This window comes from Abrus precatorius, unplaced genomic scaffold (assembly GCF_003935025.1).
Source record: "Abrus precatorius isolate BTA unplaced genomic scaffold, Abrus_2018 Scaffold9, whole genome shotgun sequence".
In the NCBI taxonomy this organism is placed as follows: domain Eukaryota; kingdom Viridiplantae; phylum Streptophyta; class Magnoliopsida; order Fabales; family Fabaceae; genus Abrus; species Abrus precatorius.
Window position 1 is genome coordinate 12103407 of NW_020874439.1, and position 21566 is coordinate 12124972.

A 21566-nucleotide genomic window follows, 5' to 3' on the forward strand; every position below is an offset into this window, starting at 1 on the left:
AATTATAAAATTATTTTTAAAATATATAATAGATAATAGTTTTTAAAAAACGCAATAAGAAACAGCTATTAATAATATTAAGTTAGTAAAAGAAATTAACAATTTTAGGATTAATTTTTAATTATTTTCCTGAAAAATTAATTGTATGGAAAGAATGAGAATTTAACATTCTCACAAATTAGAAAAATCTTAACTATATTTATAAAAATATTTTTAAGAATAGTTTAATATATCCAAAAATATTTAAAATATTTGATTTGCAAAATAAAAATGAAATTCTTTAAAAATATAATTGTGAAGAGAAAAAGGTTTTTGTCGTGAAGGAACAGAGGAGCAACATCAACGCTGAAACGTCACTCACTGCACCAAACACCACAACGATCGCTCCGTCGTTACTTCACTTTCAACTTTTAATTGCTTTTTGTCATCTTTCAAATGCACCAACGCATTACGCGCCGCCAGAGAACTAAGATTATTTTTTTATATTTTCTTTTTTGCAAAATATTAATCTCAATCTTAAAATAAAAATAAACAACTAAAAAATAATAATTTTTAATTAAAAATATATTAAATATCATTTTTTATTAAAAATATTCGTCGTTCAAATTGAATCTATAAATAGCAAGATCAGTAACAATTTTGGTGGAGGAAGGGAAATCAGAGAATAGGACAAGAGAGAAACTATTACGAGGCTTCAAGAAAGGGAAAGAGAAGAAGAAAAAGCTGAAGAAGAAGAGAAGAACTCAAAAATCAAAAGTAAGATTTTCTCTCATTTTCTTTTTGATTTATGTGATTAATTATAAGATTTGATGACAACCCCCCACTAATTAAGAATATTTTTTATTTTTTTTCTTCTTTTGGTAGATTTTATGGAATTCCTTCTGGACTTTTGAGTCAAATATTGGAAATGGAGATGCATGTGAAGGATCAAAATCACATCAATTAGTAACTAAAGCTATCTGAAAAAATAATTAAAAGATATTAATAGTGACAAAATTTAGTAATAATTTCCCAAGTTTTTTGGTGTTTGACATAAAAGACTGTTTTAAATATTCTTTTTTAATTAAAAATAAATTTTTATAAAAATAATATTAATTTTAGTTAAAATATAAGATTTAATTAATTGCAATTCTTAAAAGCTGCCCACAAACAAACAAGTGGAAAGGTTTCAAACTTTCTAGCACCCCAAGATTAAAAAATCATTATTATGAAACCACCATCATATAATTTAATAGTACTATGAATGGACATGGACATGGACATGATGTCACTAATTCAAGTGCCACTATCCCTTTGGGTTTTGCACTTGTTCTTCTCACCACTACTTATATACAAATCATTCCAATGGTTTTCTTTTAAAATCAATCAACAAATGCTGTGAGCTTAACATTTAGCTTTGCCTTGTTGGTTGAAGCCAAATGTTAATGTATGTATATATAGAGTTTGGTTATTTTCATGTTGTCGTTTACTACAAGTGGAGGGAAATGCTTTTGAACACACTATATGCCAAAGGTTAATGAGTAACTTGTTCCACTCAAAGGTGGTTGACAATGAAAAAGCAAACAAATAAGAACATAGAGTGCATCAATTGGTTTGGCAAGTTATGTTGATTCTCAAAATTAATTCGAGAAATGTCAATATTATTCTTTTAATTTTACTTTTAACATATTTTTCTTATGTTTAGTACTCAATATTTTTTTCAAAAATTGAAGAAATTTTTAAATAAGTATGTTATAACAATTTTCAATTGATAATGCAATAAGTAAATTCAATTTTGGAAGATATAATTTCTTTTGCTTTCAAAATAAATTGTATTTATTTTGAACGTGAGACTATAGAATTTTCAAAAATGTTTTAGTCTTTTTAATTTATATTGTGTGTGATTTTCACAATTTTAATTTTTTTTCAAGGAACTCAAGTCCTACTATTTTTAAATCAAACCAATTTAATTCTTTTATTATTTTTCTTTCACTTAAAAGCTTTAAATAAAGATTCATTCAAATAATTAGAAACTTATGATGGATATAGAGTAGTGAAATGATTTTAAGAGTTTAAAGGTAAAATATTTATTAAATTTTGAAACATTTACTAGGATGTGAGATTAGGGGTCAAAGAGAAATGATTATTATTATTTTTATTCTGAGTGAAATTTAATGGGTGAGCTGTTTTAAGTGAAAAGTTTAAAGCAGTTAAATTAAGTCAATTCATATAGATTTTGAGTAAAAAAAATATGATAATTTAAGAGTTTAATCGGTGAAACAAAAGTGATGGAGAGACTTAAATATAACAATTAAAAGAATTAAAGGGATAATTTCATTCAAAATTTTATTGAAAACCAATTTTTTTTTTATTTACAGTAGTTTAAAAATTAATTAATTTCATCAATTCTTAAAAATATAAGTCTAATTTACTCTTCTTGCCACCATCCATGATCACAAAGTCAAACTGAGCAACAGCGTGGAGAATATTCACGAGATAAAAAGATTTGACCTCTCAACTAGGAAATTAAGTATTCATAAAGATAAATGCTAAATGGCTTGATAGAATTGGACAAGGATTTAAGTGGTGAAAGTAGTGGAAAACAAAGGAGAAGAAAGAAAAAAAGACATTGATAGATCGATGTAATGTGTTTGGTAAAAACAAAAATTAAAAACGAAAGAATGAAAAACTAAAATGAAAGTGGAGAACATATATAATAAAGTGTAGAGGTTAATATTATTCTTTTATCATTAATATGTCATAAAAATTATAAATGCGAATCTAAAAACTCACTTAATATAATATAAATGCAAAATTAAGAGCATGTTTATTGCTATTTTTAAAAAGAATTTTCTCTTTTAAAAAATAAAAAAATATACTTGTTTTTTAGGACTAATAATTTATTTAAACTAAGAAGTAACCAAAAGTTTGGCTCTCAAATTTATTTAAAAAAAACATTGTTTTTAACTTTTAAATGCGTTCTTAGTATACAAGACTAGTGTTTTTTTTCCCCCTCAGCTGGTTCTGTCTTATTCGTTAAGCTGTGATGACTCCAAGCAAATCAAAAGTTGGTGATGAGTGATTCTCTGAAATTGTCACACAGCATATTCTATATGGTTATTTGGCATGCGCATCATTATATCTTGATCATTTCTATAAGAAATTGTATTAATATAATGTATCATAAGATTCATAATATTTAAATTTATATTTTAATTTCTATTAAATGAATGTTCTACTATTTGAGACAAACCCAATGCACTTAACTAGTAATATATAGCATCAATCTTTTCAGTGAACTAATACAATTAGCTTGCATCAAGTGTAAAAAGTGTCAAACAATATTTAAACTATTTTGGAATATTACATGGCTTAAAATATATATATATAAATTGAGTGCAAGACTTGGTAACCAATATGCTTTTGTCTACTACTTTTGGGATAGTGGGTTATATATTCATGTGAATATTTCTCCTTACTCACAGTACAAGCACTTAATCACCCACTAAAGCCACCAAGGATCCCTTTAAAACACCTGAACCACAGCCTCATCTTAATTCTCATACAAGATCTGAGCATCAAGTAATGAAGATTGTTTATTACAGCATCTCTTGCATTAATTTTCCATTATAGCCAAATTTCTCTTTCTTTCTTTCTTGCTTATGGGCATGCAGGGTTTGTATATGGGATATTGAATAACACATACACACGAAGAATGCATTTGTCATCATTAAATAAAAATCATGATTTACAACCTTTAAGCTTTATTTATCTTGAATTGGTTTATATTCTTGATGACATATTGAGCTAAGCATGACACTTATGAGTGTTCATGCATGCATGTTAGTATGTGCTTGTAGTTGCCAGATTTATTTCAAACAACAGTGCATAGAAACTGTAATACATGTATAACAAAATTCAATATCATACTTTCTTTCTATTAATATGGCTTCCATTTATGTTCCACTACTTAATTATTGTATTAATTGTAGGATCATTTCATATATGATTCAACAGCAGGACTTTATTTTCTTATTTAATTTTCATTAATCTATCACTAGTTATTACGGATACTGTTAACTAAATAGAATGCAAGATAAATATGACTTTTTAATTATATATTATAAAAGTTAATGATTTTCACTGATATAATTATGATTGGATGATAATATGAAATAAATTCCACTCTAAGTGTATCTTAATTAAATTGTAATTATATTGTGTTTGTATAGCTTTATTATAAATAAAATCAAAACAATTATTTGCACTAAGTTCATTTGAAGTTTATTTTTGAAACTTGCATCAGGATTACAACTTGATTTGTAGCTGTAGAAGAAAAAGAAAATAATTAAGAAGGCACAAAATGGACTTTTGGAAGCTTTTCCTTGTTGCATTAATGCCAGTTTTGAAGGTATTGTTGATTACTGCTGTTGGGACATTCCTTGCACTTGATCGATTTGACATTCTCAGGGAGACTGCTAGGAAGAACCTAAATACTGTAAGAATCGTTTCCTATTCTTATTTTACCTCACATATATTATGTCTTAATTTATTCAAAGTTAGAAGTTTATTAATTATTATTATTATTTTTAATTATTATTAGTATTCTTTAAGCTATATCTTTAAAAGTTATTCATATGTTTTACTACTATGTTTATTTTCAATTTATTCATTTTTTATCACTTTGCTAAAGACATTCGTGTCATGTTAGGATTTTATTTGTTTATTTAAGACTACCATATTTGCGAAAAAAAATGGCACATTATTTGTTGTTTGAAACATCATCATTCAATTAAATAATTTGAAGTGAGGATTACTGTAATAAATTAATAATATCATTAGATATAACGCGAGTACATATGAAAATTAACTAGGCTTCGCCCTTCTTAAATTAACCACATTTTTAAAATCAAATTTTAAAAGAAATAAAAAAAATGGTACAAACAATAATTTCATTTTCAAAAACACTGTTCACACCCATTTGCAGACAAAGTTAAAGAATCACTTGCCTTGGCTTCTTACAAATATAATATATAATATACATAAAACATGTTTTTAACTCTTATAAAAATGATTAATTTTAATTTTAATTTTTTAAAAATAATTTTTATTATTACTTATTAATGAAGTGACATATATTTACTTATTTAGGCATAACATGTCATATATGCTACCTTAAAGATCACTGTTGTGAAATGACTAGATACATACATGTCACATTATAATAAGGACAAATTTAGAAATTTTAAAGATCAAAATTAACAAAAATAAAATAAAATATTAAAACTAAATTTAATTAAATTTAGAATACTTAAAACATATTGAACCAATAAAACATCATTATTAAACCTTTACTCAAAGCTAGAGTTTATAAAAGCAGTTTATCTTCAACATACCCCTCAAGGGTGGGGGCATGAGAGAGACAGGAAAATATTACTTGATAAGTAAATATTAATAGGACCTCTTTTTGTTCATATATATACAGATAATATATTTTGTCTTCAGTCCAACTCTAGTCTGTAGCAGCCTGGCTGAAACAATAACTTTAAGGAGTGTGATTGTATTGTAAGTTTGTTTCTTACTACTTTTGGATTTTCTCATCAAACAAAATTATTATCCATATAGTTGAATTAGCAAAGATGCTTTGACAAATTGTGTAGGTGTTTCATGCCAGTGAATATTCTTCTCACATTTGTTGTTGGGACAGTTCTTGGATTGTTACTTGTTAAAGTAACAAGAGTTCCTCATCATCTTCATGGCCTTGTGTTGGGGTGCTGTGCTGCAGGTATAGCTTCAATTATACATTTGAAATTCTCTCTTTGATTAATATCATATACATTTATTTAATTTCCATGATGATTTGGGATTTGAATGTTTATTTTTTATAGGAAACCTGGGAAATTTACCTCTTATTATAGTTCCAGCTGTTTGTAAGGAGAGAAGCAGTCCTTTTGGAGATGTCAATGTTTGCTACAGAAATGCATTGGCATATGCTTCTCTGTCAATGGCAGTATGACACCAACTTCCAACATTTGGAAATTTAAATATCCATTTCATTTGAAAAAATAATTTTTATTATTTAAATAAAAAAACTTTAAAAGAAATTTGATTATAAAAAAATATTTCTAAAAATTTAGTTCTTTATCTAGCTCATTGACATCGTGTAGCAAATCTCATCTAGTAAAAAAGAGACTTATAGTTGTTATTATTATTTTAAATAATTATAAAAATGTCACATTTTTTTACTTTTTTTAAAATATTTGTATGGAAATAGTAAAATAACACAATGCAAAGGGAAAAATACTATCTTGTTTTCATTATTTTATATAAATGTTTGAAAATAAAAAATAAAAAAAAAGTAAACACAAGATGATATTTTGGTAATTCTTTGTGAAAATAGAAAATATTTTCTCAAATAAGACTGATTCTAAATTTGTGCATCATTGAGTGTAGACATTTGTGAATTATTACCCTTTTTAAAACTATGTTTCTTGATTTTCAGTTAGGATCCATTTATATTTGGTCTTATGCGTACAACCTTGTACGCATATATGCTCGGAAGGTTTCCAATGAAGTCAAAGTTGAGGATTCCATGGTAAATATTCCAGTGGCTGCAACAAAAACTGACCCAGAAGACCTTTCAACATGTTCCACAGAATTACCAATTGTTACTGCTAATGATAGATCACAGATTGAAAATCATGTGAAGCAATTTGAAATTCAATGCACAATGCCTAATGAACAAGCAAAGGTATTGTACTTTTGTTTCAAGATAATTGGATTTTGTTAACTGTTTTTTGAATGACATGAAATTCTGACTCAATGTTCTCTTCTACCAAATAATTCCCAAATTGAATCTCTATTTGACTCCATTGTGAACTACTTTGCTTGTTAAGATGTCAATAATGTTTTATAGAAGTTATGATCTTACATTGTAAGGGTTTTACAGGTACCAAAATGGAAAATGATTATGAAGCAGCTGAAAATATTAGTAAAAAAAATCAACCCGAAACCACTTTTTGCTCCCTCCACAACTGGAGCAGTAAGTAAAACAATCTTTTATTCATTCATTTCTTTGATAGCCTTTCTATTGTTTATGTCATTCCACATGCAGGGAATAATGACGGAAATGAAGCATGCTAGTTAAAGTATAAATATTTCAATACTTAAGTTGTATAGAATTTAAATGAAATTTTTTCTAAAATATGAGCATAATATGATTTTAATTTATGAGAAAAGTTTAATTATTTCACTTCTTTATATTTGTCTATTATAAGTATTAATTAAGAAATTTATTCAAATTTAACCTGAAGATTTTTCTTGCTCAATTCTATTACGAGGACGATATAGCAATTTTGAGTCAAAAACATTTGGTAGCACATACTCATGTCTCAACCGTGTTTGATGCTTCTGAAGTGCCATATCTTAGTCTATGAATATTTGACTAGAACTAACTTAATCACTGCTCATACTTGAGTTATACTATATTGAAAACCTTGTTAATTCTTCTTAACAAAGAAGATACTTCATCTTTTCTTTCTTTTTACACAGATTGTTGGTATAATAATTGGTGTAGTCCCTCAATTTCGAAAACTATTAGTTAGTGATAGTGCTCCTCTTCGTGTGATTCAAGATTCTGTAGTCATGTTAGGGTGAGTATCTCTTCATCTACAGTATGTATTAAGTTAAAAAGTATAGATACTTTTTTTTTACTATACCGTTTTTCTTCCTGATATTTAGGGATGCAAGCATTCCAGCAGTAACTTTGTTGGTTGGAGCAAATCTTGTGAAAGGTAAATAAATAAAATGAGTTTTTCAATTTTGTCATTCATATATTGGGTTGAGTTCAATTTTAGTAGTTAAATTTTAAGATGAATTTCTCAATTTTGTAATTCATATCTTGGGTTGAGTTCAATTTAGTAGTTGAATTTGAAGATGACAAAACTAGATGCTCTGTTCAGGTTTAAAGGGACTAGCAGAGCAACTTCCACTTATTGTTGGCATTATTGTGGTTAGATGCATTGCCTTGCCAGCAATAGGTGTAGGCATAGTGAAAGGTGCTATTCACTTTGGCTTGATCCACCCTGATCCGCTATATGAGTTTCTTTTACTGCTTCAATTTGCCCTTCCTCCTGCAGTGGCTATGAGTAAGTTGTTTATCAAATTTAAATACAAGTATTTGTAGCAAAAGTAAATGGTAACATTCCAAAATGAGTTTCTTTGTTTTCTTGGTTTGAGGATTTTGTGATAGGACAGTTTCATAGGTTCTAGCATAGAGGGTCAAATACTGTTGTTTTAAAACATTTAATTGGCACCTTTTACATTCTCTTGAAGTGGCACTATATAACTGATAGTTCGAATTATCAAGTTGATTGTTATTGGTAATGATTGAATAGTTTTTTTCAGATTGAGTAAAAGGACAATAAATGATTTATTCACTTTGAAAATTTATCATGTCTTCCATCTATATATTTCTTAATTTGTCTACATATTTATCCATTTATAGTATGCAAAAATCCAACTTCATATATATCAGCATATGCTTATTCTTACAATGACCTATAATTGTTATCAAGATGTTTGTAATTTACAATATTACTGGTTTATTTCATATCCATATAAATGTCTACTTTTTGTTGCTAAAAACTCAACTATTTTTTGGAAATATACTTATTCTATAAATGTGGCAGGTACGATCACTCAATTATTTGGAGCTGGTGAGGGTGAATGCTCTGTCATCATGTTAGCAACTTATTCTTGTTCTGCAATTTCACTTACACTTTGGTGCACATTCTTTATGTGGCTTGTACTATAACTACTTTACATTGCAAGATCTTCCTTGACGCTTCAAAAATGTCTCACTGTCAAGGAAAATGCATTTTAATAAGATCTAATAAATTTATATGGAGTTTCACTAAAGTAGAAGTTATTTAAGGTAAATCATATTTAAGCAATGTTGAAAGGGAGAAAAGCATGTATGTTGCAATTAACTTGCAACTTTATTATGCTTTAATTTGTAGCAAAAAATAAAAATAAAAAAAAGAGAGAAAGAAAAAAAAATGACCTCTACTAGTCTAATGTAAGATTTTTAGGTTAAAAGCAACTCTCATTTTGCAATGGATATTTACAAAGTTTACATTTTCGAGAAAAGAAAATGATTCAATATGTGACATTGCTTTTAACATTTTAAAATTATTTGTATGATGTTTTTTTTTTTCTTAATTTTAAAGTAAAACACTCTACCACATTAGTCACGTATAGTTGCTTTGTAATATTTATTTAATTTACACTTAATATTAACTAACATATTCAATCTTTTCAATTACTTGTGTTGTGACTTTCTTGTTAAGCAATTATCCTACCGATTATGTTCTTATTAACTTAATTTATTTAAAAATTTTATATTTACAACAATCGCTTCAAAAGAATACTTTTTTTTATAGGAAAAACATATATTATTAGAGAGAGTTCAAGAGGAACTCAAAACCCATATACATAGAAAAAAAATTACTACCTTAGAGAAATAAAAAGAAAAAATATACTTATACAAAGCTAAGACGGATGCAATTTCGTGGGTTCAAATACCAATCAACTAACAAAATAGTTTTTCCCTTACTAACAAGTGATAGTCATTTTCAAGACCTCATAATAATAGAATTTATAACTTCCCTCTCATCCAAAACACCATTGAAAAATACAGTTCTATTTCTATGTAACCACAAAGATCACATTGTACTTACCCAAACAATTAATAAGCATATCCCTTCTCTTTTACTACAGTCAATACCAACCTAAGAAAACAAGTGAGCCGATATATCTAAAGGCAAGACTAGTGAGAATCCAAGCCAACACGCAGTAAAGTACTAGATTTGAGATGAAACTGAACACATTGAAAATAAATGAGTTGGAAGTTCTTCTAAACCATGACAAAAGCAACAAGTTATATCATCAATTTGAACACCTCGATCAATCAGCAAACCTTTACAATGAAGTGCATTCAACAACAATTGCCAAAAAAATACCAGACACTTCAGAGGGATCTTTCCTTTCCATAGCCTTTGCAAGGCATCTACCGTACACTAATTTACACTATTAGGACCACCAAAAAGTTCAAATAGTCATGAATACGCAGATTGTACTGAATAACAACCTGAAGAATATGTCCTCCATACCCATTTATCTTCTTGTAGTAACTTAATAGAAACTCCATCCACAAGCTCTAATAAAAGATTAAAGCTTGAGATCTCATGTTGAAAGAGTCATCTTCGCCAACTAACATTCCAAACTCACCTAGTGTCATCATGAAAATCATTCTCCAATACACATGATTCAGCATTCCTCGCCACCGCAAACAATCGCAGAAATGCCTCACACAAGCGCACCTCACCTACCCACTTATCTCTCCAAAAAAGTGTGTGTAAACCTGCACTCACACTCTTATCAAACTTCTCATCCAGTCAAGAATTTCCTTGATGAATAACCTCCATCAAATCATGCCACCACAAAGAACATCTATTGTGGACTGATGGATGCTGAATAGAAGAAGCTAGTCTTCCATACTTAGATTCTAACACCCGCACCCACAATAAACTAGAACAATTAACACCTCGCTACAACCATTTACCAAGAAGTGCCTAGTTAAACCACTGCACATTCTTAATGCCCAAGCCACAATTCTTCCGCGGTCTACATACCGTTTTCCATTTCACCAAGGAGATTTTAGATCCATCCTTAATACCATTCCATAAAAAATTTCATTGGATAGTGATAATCTCCTTTATCACTGACTTCGACACCTTAAAAAAGAATAACAAGTGCAATGACATAGAATTAAGAACTGCATTAATCAAAGTCACCCTGCTTCCAATCGATAAATACCTATGCTTGCATGACGCTAACTTCTTTTTAAAAGCATCTAACACACCCTAACTACACTATGCTTCAGAAGAATACTAAATCAAACAAATAATAAAATAGTAAACTAAGTATGATTTGGTGAGGAATGAATCTGACATATATGTATTAGTTTATTGTACCAAATTAATTGAATACAATATGGATTAAGGAGGCTTTTAATCAAAATTAAATTATTCAAGTAATTTGAAGGAAATTTTAACTCTTAAATATATTGCATTTAGATACACATTATGGAAGCTGGATACTCACATTTGAAATTGCATTTAGTGTCTCATGTTAAAAATTACAGTACCAAACATGCATTTGTATTTCTCTATCTAACATTTAATTGGTAGAGAAGCATCTGTAACATAATTGAGACATAATCTCTTGAAAATTACTTTATAGATGCTATTTTCTAATTGGAAAAAAATATCTCAATGCATTATTCATTAGCTTTTAAAACTTTTTGCATTCATGAAAAGTTGTTTAAAGATTGAGCTGTGTATTTCTCATTAGCTAAATCAAATAAAATTTTCAGAAAAGTTGAGCTGTGAAAAATTACAAGGCTGAATGCATACAGATAAAATTAAAATGAAATAGGAACAGTGTCAACAACTTTTCGTGGCATGCAAAAACGTTAAAAAGCTATGGTTTAATACTCTGAGAGAAGAAGAGCCGTGAAGATTGTAAAATAGAATAAATAATGGGACCAGGTGAAGTAATTAAAATAATATTTCATTTTTATTTTTTATGTGTACAATCTATCTGTTTATAACACGAAGTTCTATATGTATAACATATGTTTTAACTTTTATTAGATGCAATTTTTTTAACAATGATAATCATAGATCACAGGTGAGAATTAGTATTTAATTTTTTAAATTTAAAACTGTTTTGTAGTTTCTGACCTCGGATACACAATAAATAAATAAATAAAAATTTACCAAATTCTAAAATTTTTATATGAAAGTTATGAATTTGTTATGATGTTTAAACATTTTGCACATATGTCATGTAATATTAAATGTTTTATATCAAAGATAACAAAATTATAAATTTTTTTATTTATTTCGAAAATGTTGGAGAAAAACGTACTTAAATGTACACATAATAGTTTTGTTCCTTTTTCGGGTAAATAAAAATCAGAATTGGAGTAAAAACAAATCAATTTTTTAGTTCTTGAAAATAAAATTTTCTGTTGAAGTTTTTAAAAATACAATTCATCGTCTAGATAAACAAAAAATAAATAAATAAATTCATCACTCAAATAATTAATTAGCTGTTTTTTTTTATTTAATTAATGATGCAAGACTACAACATATATTTTATAAATATTATTTTTTAGAATAGACCCCAGATAATTTTGTTCGAGCTGAATATCATTATTGTGGATGTTAAATTTTTTTAAAATATTTAAAATAACTGCATTCACTAATATTCAAATTTGAAATTATAAATTAAGTTAAAATAATATCTTACCAAGTAATTTATATGCTTGATAATTTCATAAAGACTATTTACCACTGAAAAGAATATCCACATGTTATTAATTAATTTGAGAATTTGATAGTAAAAATATAATAAATTTGAAACAAGTTGTGTCCCTTTTTAATTAAAACAAATAAAACTTAACAAATGGACTATCCAATTGGCCGCCAGCAAAAGGAATCATAATGAGCAGCTTCTTGTTTAATCTAAAAGAGAAAATTCAGAACAAAATTATCATTTGATTTGGAACTTGTTTCACATATGAAGATTAGAACTTGATTTGGAATTGTAAAAGAGGGAGAGAAAAAAGAAAAGGACACAAAATAATGGATTTCTTGAAGCTTTTTGTTGTTGCATTAATGCCAGTTCTGAAGGTGCTGTTGATCACTGCTTTTGGGACATTCCTTACACTAAAACGCTTCAACATACTCGGAGACATTGCTAGCAAAAACATGAATACTGTAAGTTTCTTCTCCAAACACACTCCTTTTCAACCCAAATACTATATAATCTTTCAATTTTTGTTTTGCTTATTAAAATGAATAAAAAGTGAAGTCATTTAAAAGAATGATAAAATCGTGTCACATGTATTATTTCTGATTTTATCTTCGGTTAAGGGAAAGTAGTGTTTTAAAATTGTTTTTCATTGTATTATTTTCTATTAATAGCATAAAGGACTTATTATTAAAATTAGATAATTTATGATAAATTTATAAAAATATAAATAACTCGAATAAATGTTATAAAATAATACGTAGATCACCTTGTTTTATTAAAAATATAAAATTTCTAACGTTTCATTACTTTTCTTTTTACTTTTACAGATGATATTTTTTGTCTTTGCTCCAGCTCTTGTTTGTAGCAGCCTGGCTAAAACCATAACTTTAAGGAGCGTGATAGTATTGTAAGTTTTTTTTTTTTTTCATCTATTTATAAGAATTTGATCATAGGGTTTGAAAGAGAGTAATGTTATGTTTGAGTGATTTATTATTTAATAAAATCAATGTTTTTCATGAACTGTGTGCATGCAGGTGGTTCATGCCTGTGAATATTCTTCTCTCAGTTATTATTGGCACAGCTCTTGGATGGTTACTTGTTAAAATAACAAGAGTTTCTCACCATCTTCAAGGCCTGGTGTTGGGGTGTTGTTCTGTTGGTAGGGTAACTCACTAATATTTTGAATTTTCTCTTTATGGATATGATGAATATTTATCAGCAGATAAAAAAAGAATCTCACTTGAGGATTTGATCATTTGGGGTTTAATGTGAACAGGAAATTTGGGAAATTTTCCTCTTATTATAGTTCCAGCAATTTGTGAAGAAAGAAGTAATCCTTTTGGAGATATGAATGTTTGCCACACAAATGGACTAGCTTATGCTTCTCTCTCATTGGCAGTATGATGATTACACTTGAAATGTTTTGGAATTTCAGTATGAGAAACGGAGTAACATCTTTTTCTTTTTCTTAAATATGATTTTAAACCCTATATTTTTGTGAGATTTTGATTGTAATCTTTTTAAAACTTCTCATTTAGTTTTAGTTTCTAATATTTCTAAATTCCACATTTTTAAAATCTAATAATAACATATAATACAGTAAAAAAAATTCACACATGACATCTTTGTTAATTTCATCATCTCTGGAGATCAAAAGTGTTGAACTTAAACTAATAAAAACTAAAAAAAAAATTATTTAAAACCTCAAATGCATGTAAAATCTAGAACCAGTTAATTCTTTTTTTAATATATTATTTAAGCAAAATTATTATTTTCATTCTTTAACTTTAAGGTAAATTTTGAAATTATCTTTTAACTTTTTTTTTATTCATTTTAATCCTCTAACTTCTAAAAAAATTTTAAATTGGTCCTTTTTCATTAAAGACCCTAACTCTATTAAAAAAATTTGTCGTTTTGTATTACATGTACTATATATTATTATTCATTTTCTTCTTCCTTAAATTTCCGGTCTCTAACAAAGCTCTTCTTCCTCCTCCCTTTCATTTTCATTTTCTTATATTTAAATAACTAATTTTTTAAATTGAGATATCCTTCCAAAAATCCAGCTACCCATCCTGAGAAAAGATCACTAACTGAAGTCCATCCAAGCTCTAATATCATCATATTCGTCAAACAAGACAAACTCTGCAAGCCATAATGAAATACTCCATCTCTTAAATCATAACTTAAGAACAAATGCTTTAGTTGAGAAAAACAAACAGAAATTGTCTTTATATCAACGACCTCATCCTCATCATAAAAAACCTTTTGGTCATATAATAATGACGTTAGAAACATCTACAATCTCAAGGTTTTATGTGCTATCCCCAATGTCAAGATAGATGACATTCACATCATCAATCTTTAACACTTTCAACGTTCCCTTCCCAACCAATTCAAAACCTTAAAAGGTACAATCTTTTAAATGAAACTTCTCAAGTAAGTCTGCCTCTAATAAAAATTTATCTAAACTAAATGATTCGATGAAGAAATCCTTCAAAGAAAAACTACTAAGCTCCACAGAAGCCTGCGAATCCAACATTAAGATTTTGGTAGCAACCACGGCCAAGGTCTCAAGTCTTGGACACCTATAGAGCAAAAGACTCAAATCTAATGCTGAGATGCTAACAAAACTTAATGAAAGTGACTTCAAACAAGGAAATTTCAAATTATTGAAGAAGAAAAGGTGCCAAAAATAAAATTAAAAATTTAAGAAGGAAGACCATAAACAGTAATATGTGGTATAAAATAATAAATTTTTTTAATGGATTCAGGGTCCTTAATGAAAAAAGATAAATTTAAAAATATTTTAAAAGTTAAAGAACTAAAATGAAAAAAAAAAGTTAGAAGACAAAATTAAATTTTCTTCTAAAATTAAAGGATGAAAAAAGTAATTTTATCTATTATTTAATATTATTTTATAAAAGTCATCTTAGATGCATTAAATATTAAGATATGTAACTCCCATAATTTTAGGAGGCACATATGATGTTTTTCAGTAAGGAAAATATATTTGAAAGAGTAAAATGATGAAATTATTACATATAATTAGCATTGAGACTTCTGAATTATATTTGAGTGTCTTCATGATATATCTACCCTTTCAGGTAGGAGCCATTGTAGTGTGGTGTTTTGGCTACAACTTTTTCCGCATATATTCTCAGAATAATTCCAATGTCGTCAAAGTTGATGAATCCACAATAAATTCAGCGTCTGCAACACAAATTGATGCAGAAAACCATGGATCTGTTGCTGCTGATGAGGATGAATCACAAACCAAAAATCGTGCCAATCAACTTGAAATCGAACTTACTGTGCCAGATGGACAAGCAAAGGTAGGTGATACATGTTTCAGCGGTCTAAGGATACTTGTTTAAAAAAATAATAACATTGAAGAATATATATAATATGAAATTAATCAATTTAATCACTATTTGAAGGCTTTTGCGTCAGCATTACCTGTATGCAAATTGTTTTTCAATCTGATAAAAATAAAAGTTATCTTACGGTTTTTAGTGTTTTCCAGATACAAAAAGGGAAAAAGTACGTGTATATGAAACACTTCAAAATATTATTTCCACCTACATCGATTGGAACGGTATGTTATTAATTTTTATTTTTTTTACTATAAAAAAATATCTTCTTACATCAATGTAAGTCTAAAAGCTCTTATACTAAATCTGAGTCTTTCATTTAACTTAAATCTAATGACAAATAAAATACTCGTTAAATTTAAGTTAAATGAAAAGTTCAGATTAAGTACAAGAGTTTTTAAACTTACACAAGTATAAAAAAATCATATTTTTATATAAAATGATTGGTCAAACTAAACATGAATTTAAAGTCACACCACACCACTTACAACCTTGATATCTAAACTCTGTACTAAGATGCTTTTAAAGTATAGGGAAACTTCAGCAATTAATTTAAGTCCAAAGCCTACCAGAGGCATTGTAACTTGGTTATGTTTGACCAGAACTAGCTTATATAGTCGTATATGACTAACAAAAAAAAAGAGTGATAGGCAGGGAAGAAAGAATAATTTTTTATTCAAGAGAAATGTTAGCAACATTCTTTCTATCTTAATTGTTAATTTTTTTTTATTAAAACCTACCAAAATCAAGTAAGTTTCACTCTTTTTTAGTCTTAAATTAGTGTTTCTCTATAATACGTTTAGTAAATTTTAGTCTATAATTAAAAATGTGGTAAAAAGAATGGCTGCCAACATTTTTTTTTATCCAAACATTAATTTAATTTGTCTATTTGTCAAGGTTACTCTATATAGTTCTTCATATCAATGATATATTTCCTCTTTTGATTTATATATGTAGATTGTTGGTATAATAATTGGCATTGTTCCTCAATTTCGAAAACTATTAATTGGTAAAAGCGCTCCTCTCCATGTGGTTCAAGACTGTCTTATTATGTTGGGGTAAGTATTCTCTTACTCCCACTACCACATTTTGAGAATGATGATGATGATAATAATAAAAGGTACTCATATTTTCTTTTGTTTGCAGGGATGTTACCATTCCCACTATGACTATGTTAATTGGGGCAAATCTTCTCAAAGGTATATCCATATAACATAAAGCTTTTTAACTTTGACTTTCATTTGATGGTTAATTTCAATTTAAGTTGCATTAGAAAATCAATGTGATGATAGAATTTGGGTGCATTATAGGTTTAAAAGGACAAGGAGTGAAGGCTTCACTTGTTGTTGGCATTATTGTGGTTAGATATATAGCCTTGCCAGCAATAGGTATAGGCATTGTTAAAAGTGCTGCTCATTTCGGCTTAATCCATCATGATCCATTATATCAGTTTATTTTACTACTTCAATTTACCCTTCCACCTGCAGTATCCATAAGTAAGTTCTTTTTTAAACTTAAAAATGTGTTTGTTGATTCTTGCTGTATCTATCACACTAATTATGTGTAGAAATTGTTTTTAGTGAATTTTGACCTCTTTATTTAATGAGTGTCAGGTACATTTTCTCAATTATTTGAAGTTGGGGAGGGTGAATGCTCAGTTATCATGCTAGCAACTTATTCCTGTGCTGTAGTTTCGCTTACTCTTTGGTGCACATTCTTTATGTGGCTTGTTCAGTAATTATGTTCTATTTCAATATGTTTTCAAGCAGTTTGCATCTTAAGAGTCAAATATCTACTTGTATTATAGCTACATCAGGACTCGTACAATGAACATAAAGATTTGGCCATTTAAAAATAAAAAATAAAAAAGTGGACAGAAAAAATATTGTAAAACAAAGGTAAATTAAGTAAGAGAAGAGGAGTGATGTATAGCTTTATTTAAACAAGTAAACTTTACAATTATACCAATTATTTTATTGAGCATATTTAGTATTATTTCTGCGAGAATTGTGGCAAAATTGCCGATGTATCTTTCTTGAACTTCTATTTGAGCATTCTAAACACCAAAGTGACATGTCGTGCACAATGAAAATTAGAAAATATAGAAATATATTTTTGAGTTTATAAACATCTGCACACAAAATTAAACAACACAAAAAATACGATGAACAAAAGCTATCAGTATTGAAATTTCTTTTATTTGTCTCGTATTAAAAATTATCTTATCTAACTTCAAAATATGCAATGGATGTTAAAATCTCTGATTCTGAGTCAGCTCAAATTCCTTAGATAAAATAAAAATTCTTATGTTATCAGCCAAAACTCCTTATTTATTTAGACAAATTTGACTAATACATTCATTAATGTTCAAAAACTCGAAATAATCTTACAATGATTCCTCAACACACAATGACTGTAGTGAATTACTCAAATCTAACTTAACAATCATCATTATGTAAGAATTTGTTCACAGTAAAATATGAAAATACATACTGAAAAATAATTAGGTCTAATAAAAGGGAGTGTCTCACAAAATAATACAATTTGAATTTCAATTAAAAAAATATTATTTAATACTCAATTGTATTTTGAATATATTGCACACACATCACCGTGGATTAATTGGTAAAGAATTGTTCTAACTTGCCATGTAGATTAGATATTAAGTTTAACTGTGTCACTTTTTTATGACCATAATGAATGTGAATTAAATAAATTTATTAATAATAAACATAATTTATTTTACTATAGTTATTATAAAAAGTTTTAATTTTTATAAAACCCCATTTAAAGTAATTCGATATTTTCGTATGTTGAAAATTGCAAAGGACGCTGCTTAACTCACTGGTTAATTAAAAATCATAATTAATTTCCCTTTCATTGTGATGAACAGTATAGTCCAAATTCAAAGCACAATTAATTGTTGAAGTGGAAAAATAATTGAGAAACCTTTTCCTCAGGAATTTTTTCAAGGTTATGTTCATTGAACATATCAGTGGAATCAGCAGATATCAGATTTCCATCTTGATCCCTACAAGCCATATATTGAATCTGCCACTCAAGCAATTAGAAACTTGTGATGATCAGTTTGTTTTCCCCCTCAATTTTTCAAGCAGAAACAAATGAAATTACCTCTCCAAGAATAATCCCCTGGTTTATCACACATTGTAAGGGCTCTTTGGTGGACACAACACCAATGTCAAAGGGGACCTGAAATAGAAAACTCAAATTAAATCTGCACAAATAATGCAGCACTGATGTATTTGATGAATTTAAAATAATGCCTTCACCTGGAAAAGCCTTGAGCATACATAAACGTTGATTAAAGAGGAAAACACTGAAAAAATTTTCACATTACTTTAAAATTTCTTGTAATAATTTACTGCTGTATCAGTTAACATGTTCTAAATTTAATAGCCAGGATTTGTTTTCTTTATTGTTGCCTCATACAGTCCCTAATTCCACCGCCAAAGTACAGAGACGCGAAGAGCCTAGAAAGAGAAGCTACAGCCGTCTAATCTAAATCACATACCAAGTGTCAGCATTAGGAAGTTGATCAAAATCCAAAAGAATGTCAAGTCACAATACACTATCTAACACAATCAAACATGCATCAATTCTTCTCCCAGCGTCATAGATGCATCGAAGGGTACAGCTCATGGAGATTATAACCTAGATAGTGTAAAGTTTAACAGGGCACAAGCTACTTCTAACAAAGAGGATCAAACGAATGCGCATAGTGTTTCCATACAAAAATTTATTTCTGAATAAGTAAAACTAACAATTAGACAAAGAAAAACCATGATTAAATAGGAAAATCTATTCCAAAACCTTTCAAGTACCAAAAACAAAAAAAATCAAGAAGGTCGACCCATCACTCGTTTAGGCTTCTTTACAAAACTCAACCGAATCTGTTTGAGGCGTCTTCTCTTCCTAGCCATTTTCTCAGGCAAGGTTTCCCTCTTCTTCTCACCCTTAACAACCTTGGCCTTCTTCTTTAAATACCTTGGATCAACAGCATACTCTTTAAGCTCCACAGGCAATCCTCTATTCCGGGCTTCATTGAACAAAGCATTAGCTTTATCAACACGATTATGTGCACCCAATTTCCCCATCAACAAATCATAAGTTATAACCCCAGGCTCACACCCATCACCCTTCATCATCCCAAACACCCTTAAAGCATGATCAACCCTCTCAATTCCACACAAAATCTTCAGAAACTGATAATAAGCCTTTTTGTCAAGAAACCTACCATAGCCAGCAGATTTCATTCTATCGATCATTTCATCCCCTTCTTCCAACCTAGCAGCCTGGTACAAACTCTTAATCAAAACAATAAAAGTAGTCTCATTAGGGTAACACCCCCATTCCGCCATTCTATGAAACAGCCCCAAAGCATCCTCAGTCTTCCTAATCTTACAAAAATTCATTATCAAAACGTTAAATGTCTCCACATTCCTTGGAACCCCACGATAATCCATCTCCACAAGCACCTTCTCCACCTCCGAATGAACCAGAAACGGATTCTTCTCACGACAAAGCTTAAACGCGCAATCAAGCATTGAGTTGTAAGCCCCAACCCCAAGCTCGAACCCTCCTCGATACATCTCCCCAGCGAGTCTTCGAGCTTCGTCGAGCTTCCCATTCACGCACCAACCGTTGATCAACAAATCACAAGTGGGTTCGTCCGGGAAAAACTCCTTCGCCAGATCCTTCACCATCTTCTCCGCGTGACTCGCGAAACCTTTAGAACATAGCTTCTCGACAACCACCCTTTGTGAACCGCGATCGCGCTTCAACCCGTAATCCCTCTCCATCCTCTCAAAGAACTGAATCGCCTGGTTGGGCCGGCCCGCGCGGACAAGCCGGTCGATCCCCGCGGCTAGGGTTTTGGGGCCGGCACCGCCGCCAGCAAGGACTTCGTGCGTTGCCTTGAAGTCCTTCCGGCGGCCGAAGTAGTCGACGAAGTAGGATAGGGTGTCGTCGGTGTGGGAAAATTTGGGGTTGGAAGCGAGCCATTGGTGGAACCCTAGTACGGTGCGGCCAGCTTCAGAGGAGAAGTTTAGGGTTTGGAGAATCAAATCAGGGGTTGGGGTGATATGGGAGAAGCTGAGATGGAGGCGCTGCGAAATTGAGAGAGGATCCGAATTGGGGTCTTTGAGAAGTTCGGAGCAGAGCGATTGAGCAATTGGATGAGGGTGTTCTGGGTGGTTCTGGGTTTGGGTTGGGGTCGGGGGTTCCAACGAGAAATGTCTGGCTGTGAAGCGTGAAGAGGGAATGAAGAGGGTTGGGGATTGGGAGTGGGATGAGAGAGTGGAAGAGGGTTGTTGAGGAAACGAGTGAGAGGAGGAGAGGAATGACAAGGAACGACGTCTGAAAGATCGGAATATGAGCTTCCCACGTTGCAGAGACACTAATGGCAGCATCTCTAGAGTTTCAGGTAAGAAGAAGAAGAAGAAGAAGAAGAAGAAGCAAGGGATCCAATATGTACTAAGAAGTTGCAGAAACCTAAACCAGAAACCTAAGGTTTCTATCCTGTTAACGTTTCAGCAAGTAAGTGTGTTATGAATGTATTTTGAATTTAATTATTAATTAAAAATTATAATTAAATTATGAGTGAAATAAATAAAATACATATATTTTTATAAATTTAAATAATAATTTAATAAATGACTAAGAATATATCAAGAAAAAATATATTCCAGAGTATAAAGTTAACATTTCTCATTTTATATATAATTTACATTGAATTTTATAAATTTTAACTTTATTTTAATTTTGTTAAATATAATTCAGTCTGAAATTTCATTTATTCTGGGAGAGGTA

General features: G+C 29.5%; 3 protein-coding genes across 7 annotated transcripts; 2 read left to right on the forward strand and 1 right to left on the reverse strand.

Annotated features, from left to right (window-relative positions):
- The first annotated feature begins 727 nt into the window (after positions 1 to 727).
- Positions 728 to 9102, forward strand: LOC113849999 (protein PIN-LIKES 1-like). 5 transcript variants are annotated; one of them, XM_027480289.1, is made up of 10 exons: positions 728 to 756; positions 4286 to 4477; positions 5465 to 5544; positions 5640 to 5764; positions 5868 to 5989; positions 6482 to 6730; positions 7531 to 7631; positions 7720 to 7772; positions 7941 to 8126; positions 8670 to 9102. In XM_027480289.1, exons 2-10 carry the CDS (start codon positions 4343 to 4345, stop codon positions 8792 to 8794), a joined length of 1176 nt encoding a protein of 391 aa, XP_027336090.1. In that variant the 5' UTR covers positions 728 to 756; positions 4286 to 4342; the 3' UTR covers positions 8795 to 9102. The 5 variants fall into 5 exon arrangements, with proteins under 5 accessions (XP_027336090.1, XP_027336088.1, XP_027336091.1 ...); XM_027480287.1 differs by lacking the exon at positions 728 to 756 and adding an exon at positions 3409 to 3561; XM_027480290.1 differs by lacking the exon at positions 728 to 756 and adding an exon at positions 3460 to 3561 and having other exon boundaries at positions 4306 to 4477.
- Positions 9103 to 12692: 3590 nt separating this feature from the next.
- On the forward strand, positions 12693 to 17475 carry LOC113850818 (protein PIN-LIKES 1-like). The gene is made up of 9 exons (XM_027481348.1): positions 12693 to 12827; positions 13191 to 13270; positions 13398 to 13522; positions 13640 to 13761; positions 15471 to 15698; positions 16695 to 16795; positions 16884 to 16936; positions 17048 to 17233; positions 17351 to 17475. Exons 1-9 carry the CDS (start codon positions 12693 to 12695, stop codon positions 17473 to 17475), a joined length of 1155 nt encoding a protein of 384 aa, XP_027337149.1.
- Positions 17476 to 18598: 1123 nt separating this feature from the next.
- On the reverse strand, positions 18599 to 21300 carry LOC113850183 (pentatricopeptide repeat-containing protein PNM1, mitochondrial-like). The gene has a single exon (XM_027480592.1). It carries the CDS (start codon positions 21164 to 21166, stop codon positions 19595 to 19597), a length of 1572 nt encoding a protein of 523 aa, XP_027336393.1. The 5' UTR covers positions 21167 to 21300; the 3' UTR covers positions 18599 to 19594.
- Between the last annotated feature and the right edge of the window lie 266 nt (positions 21301 to 21566).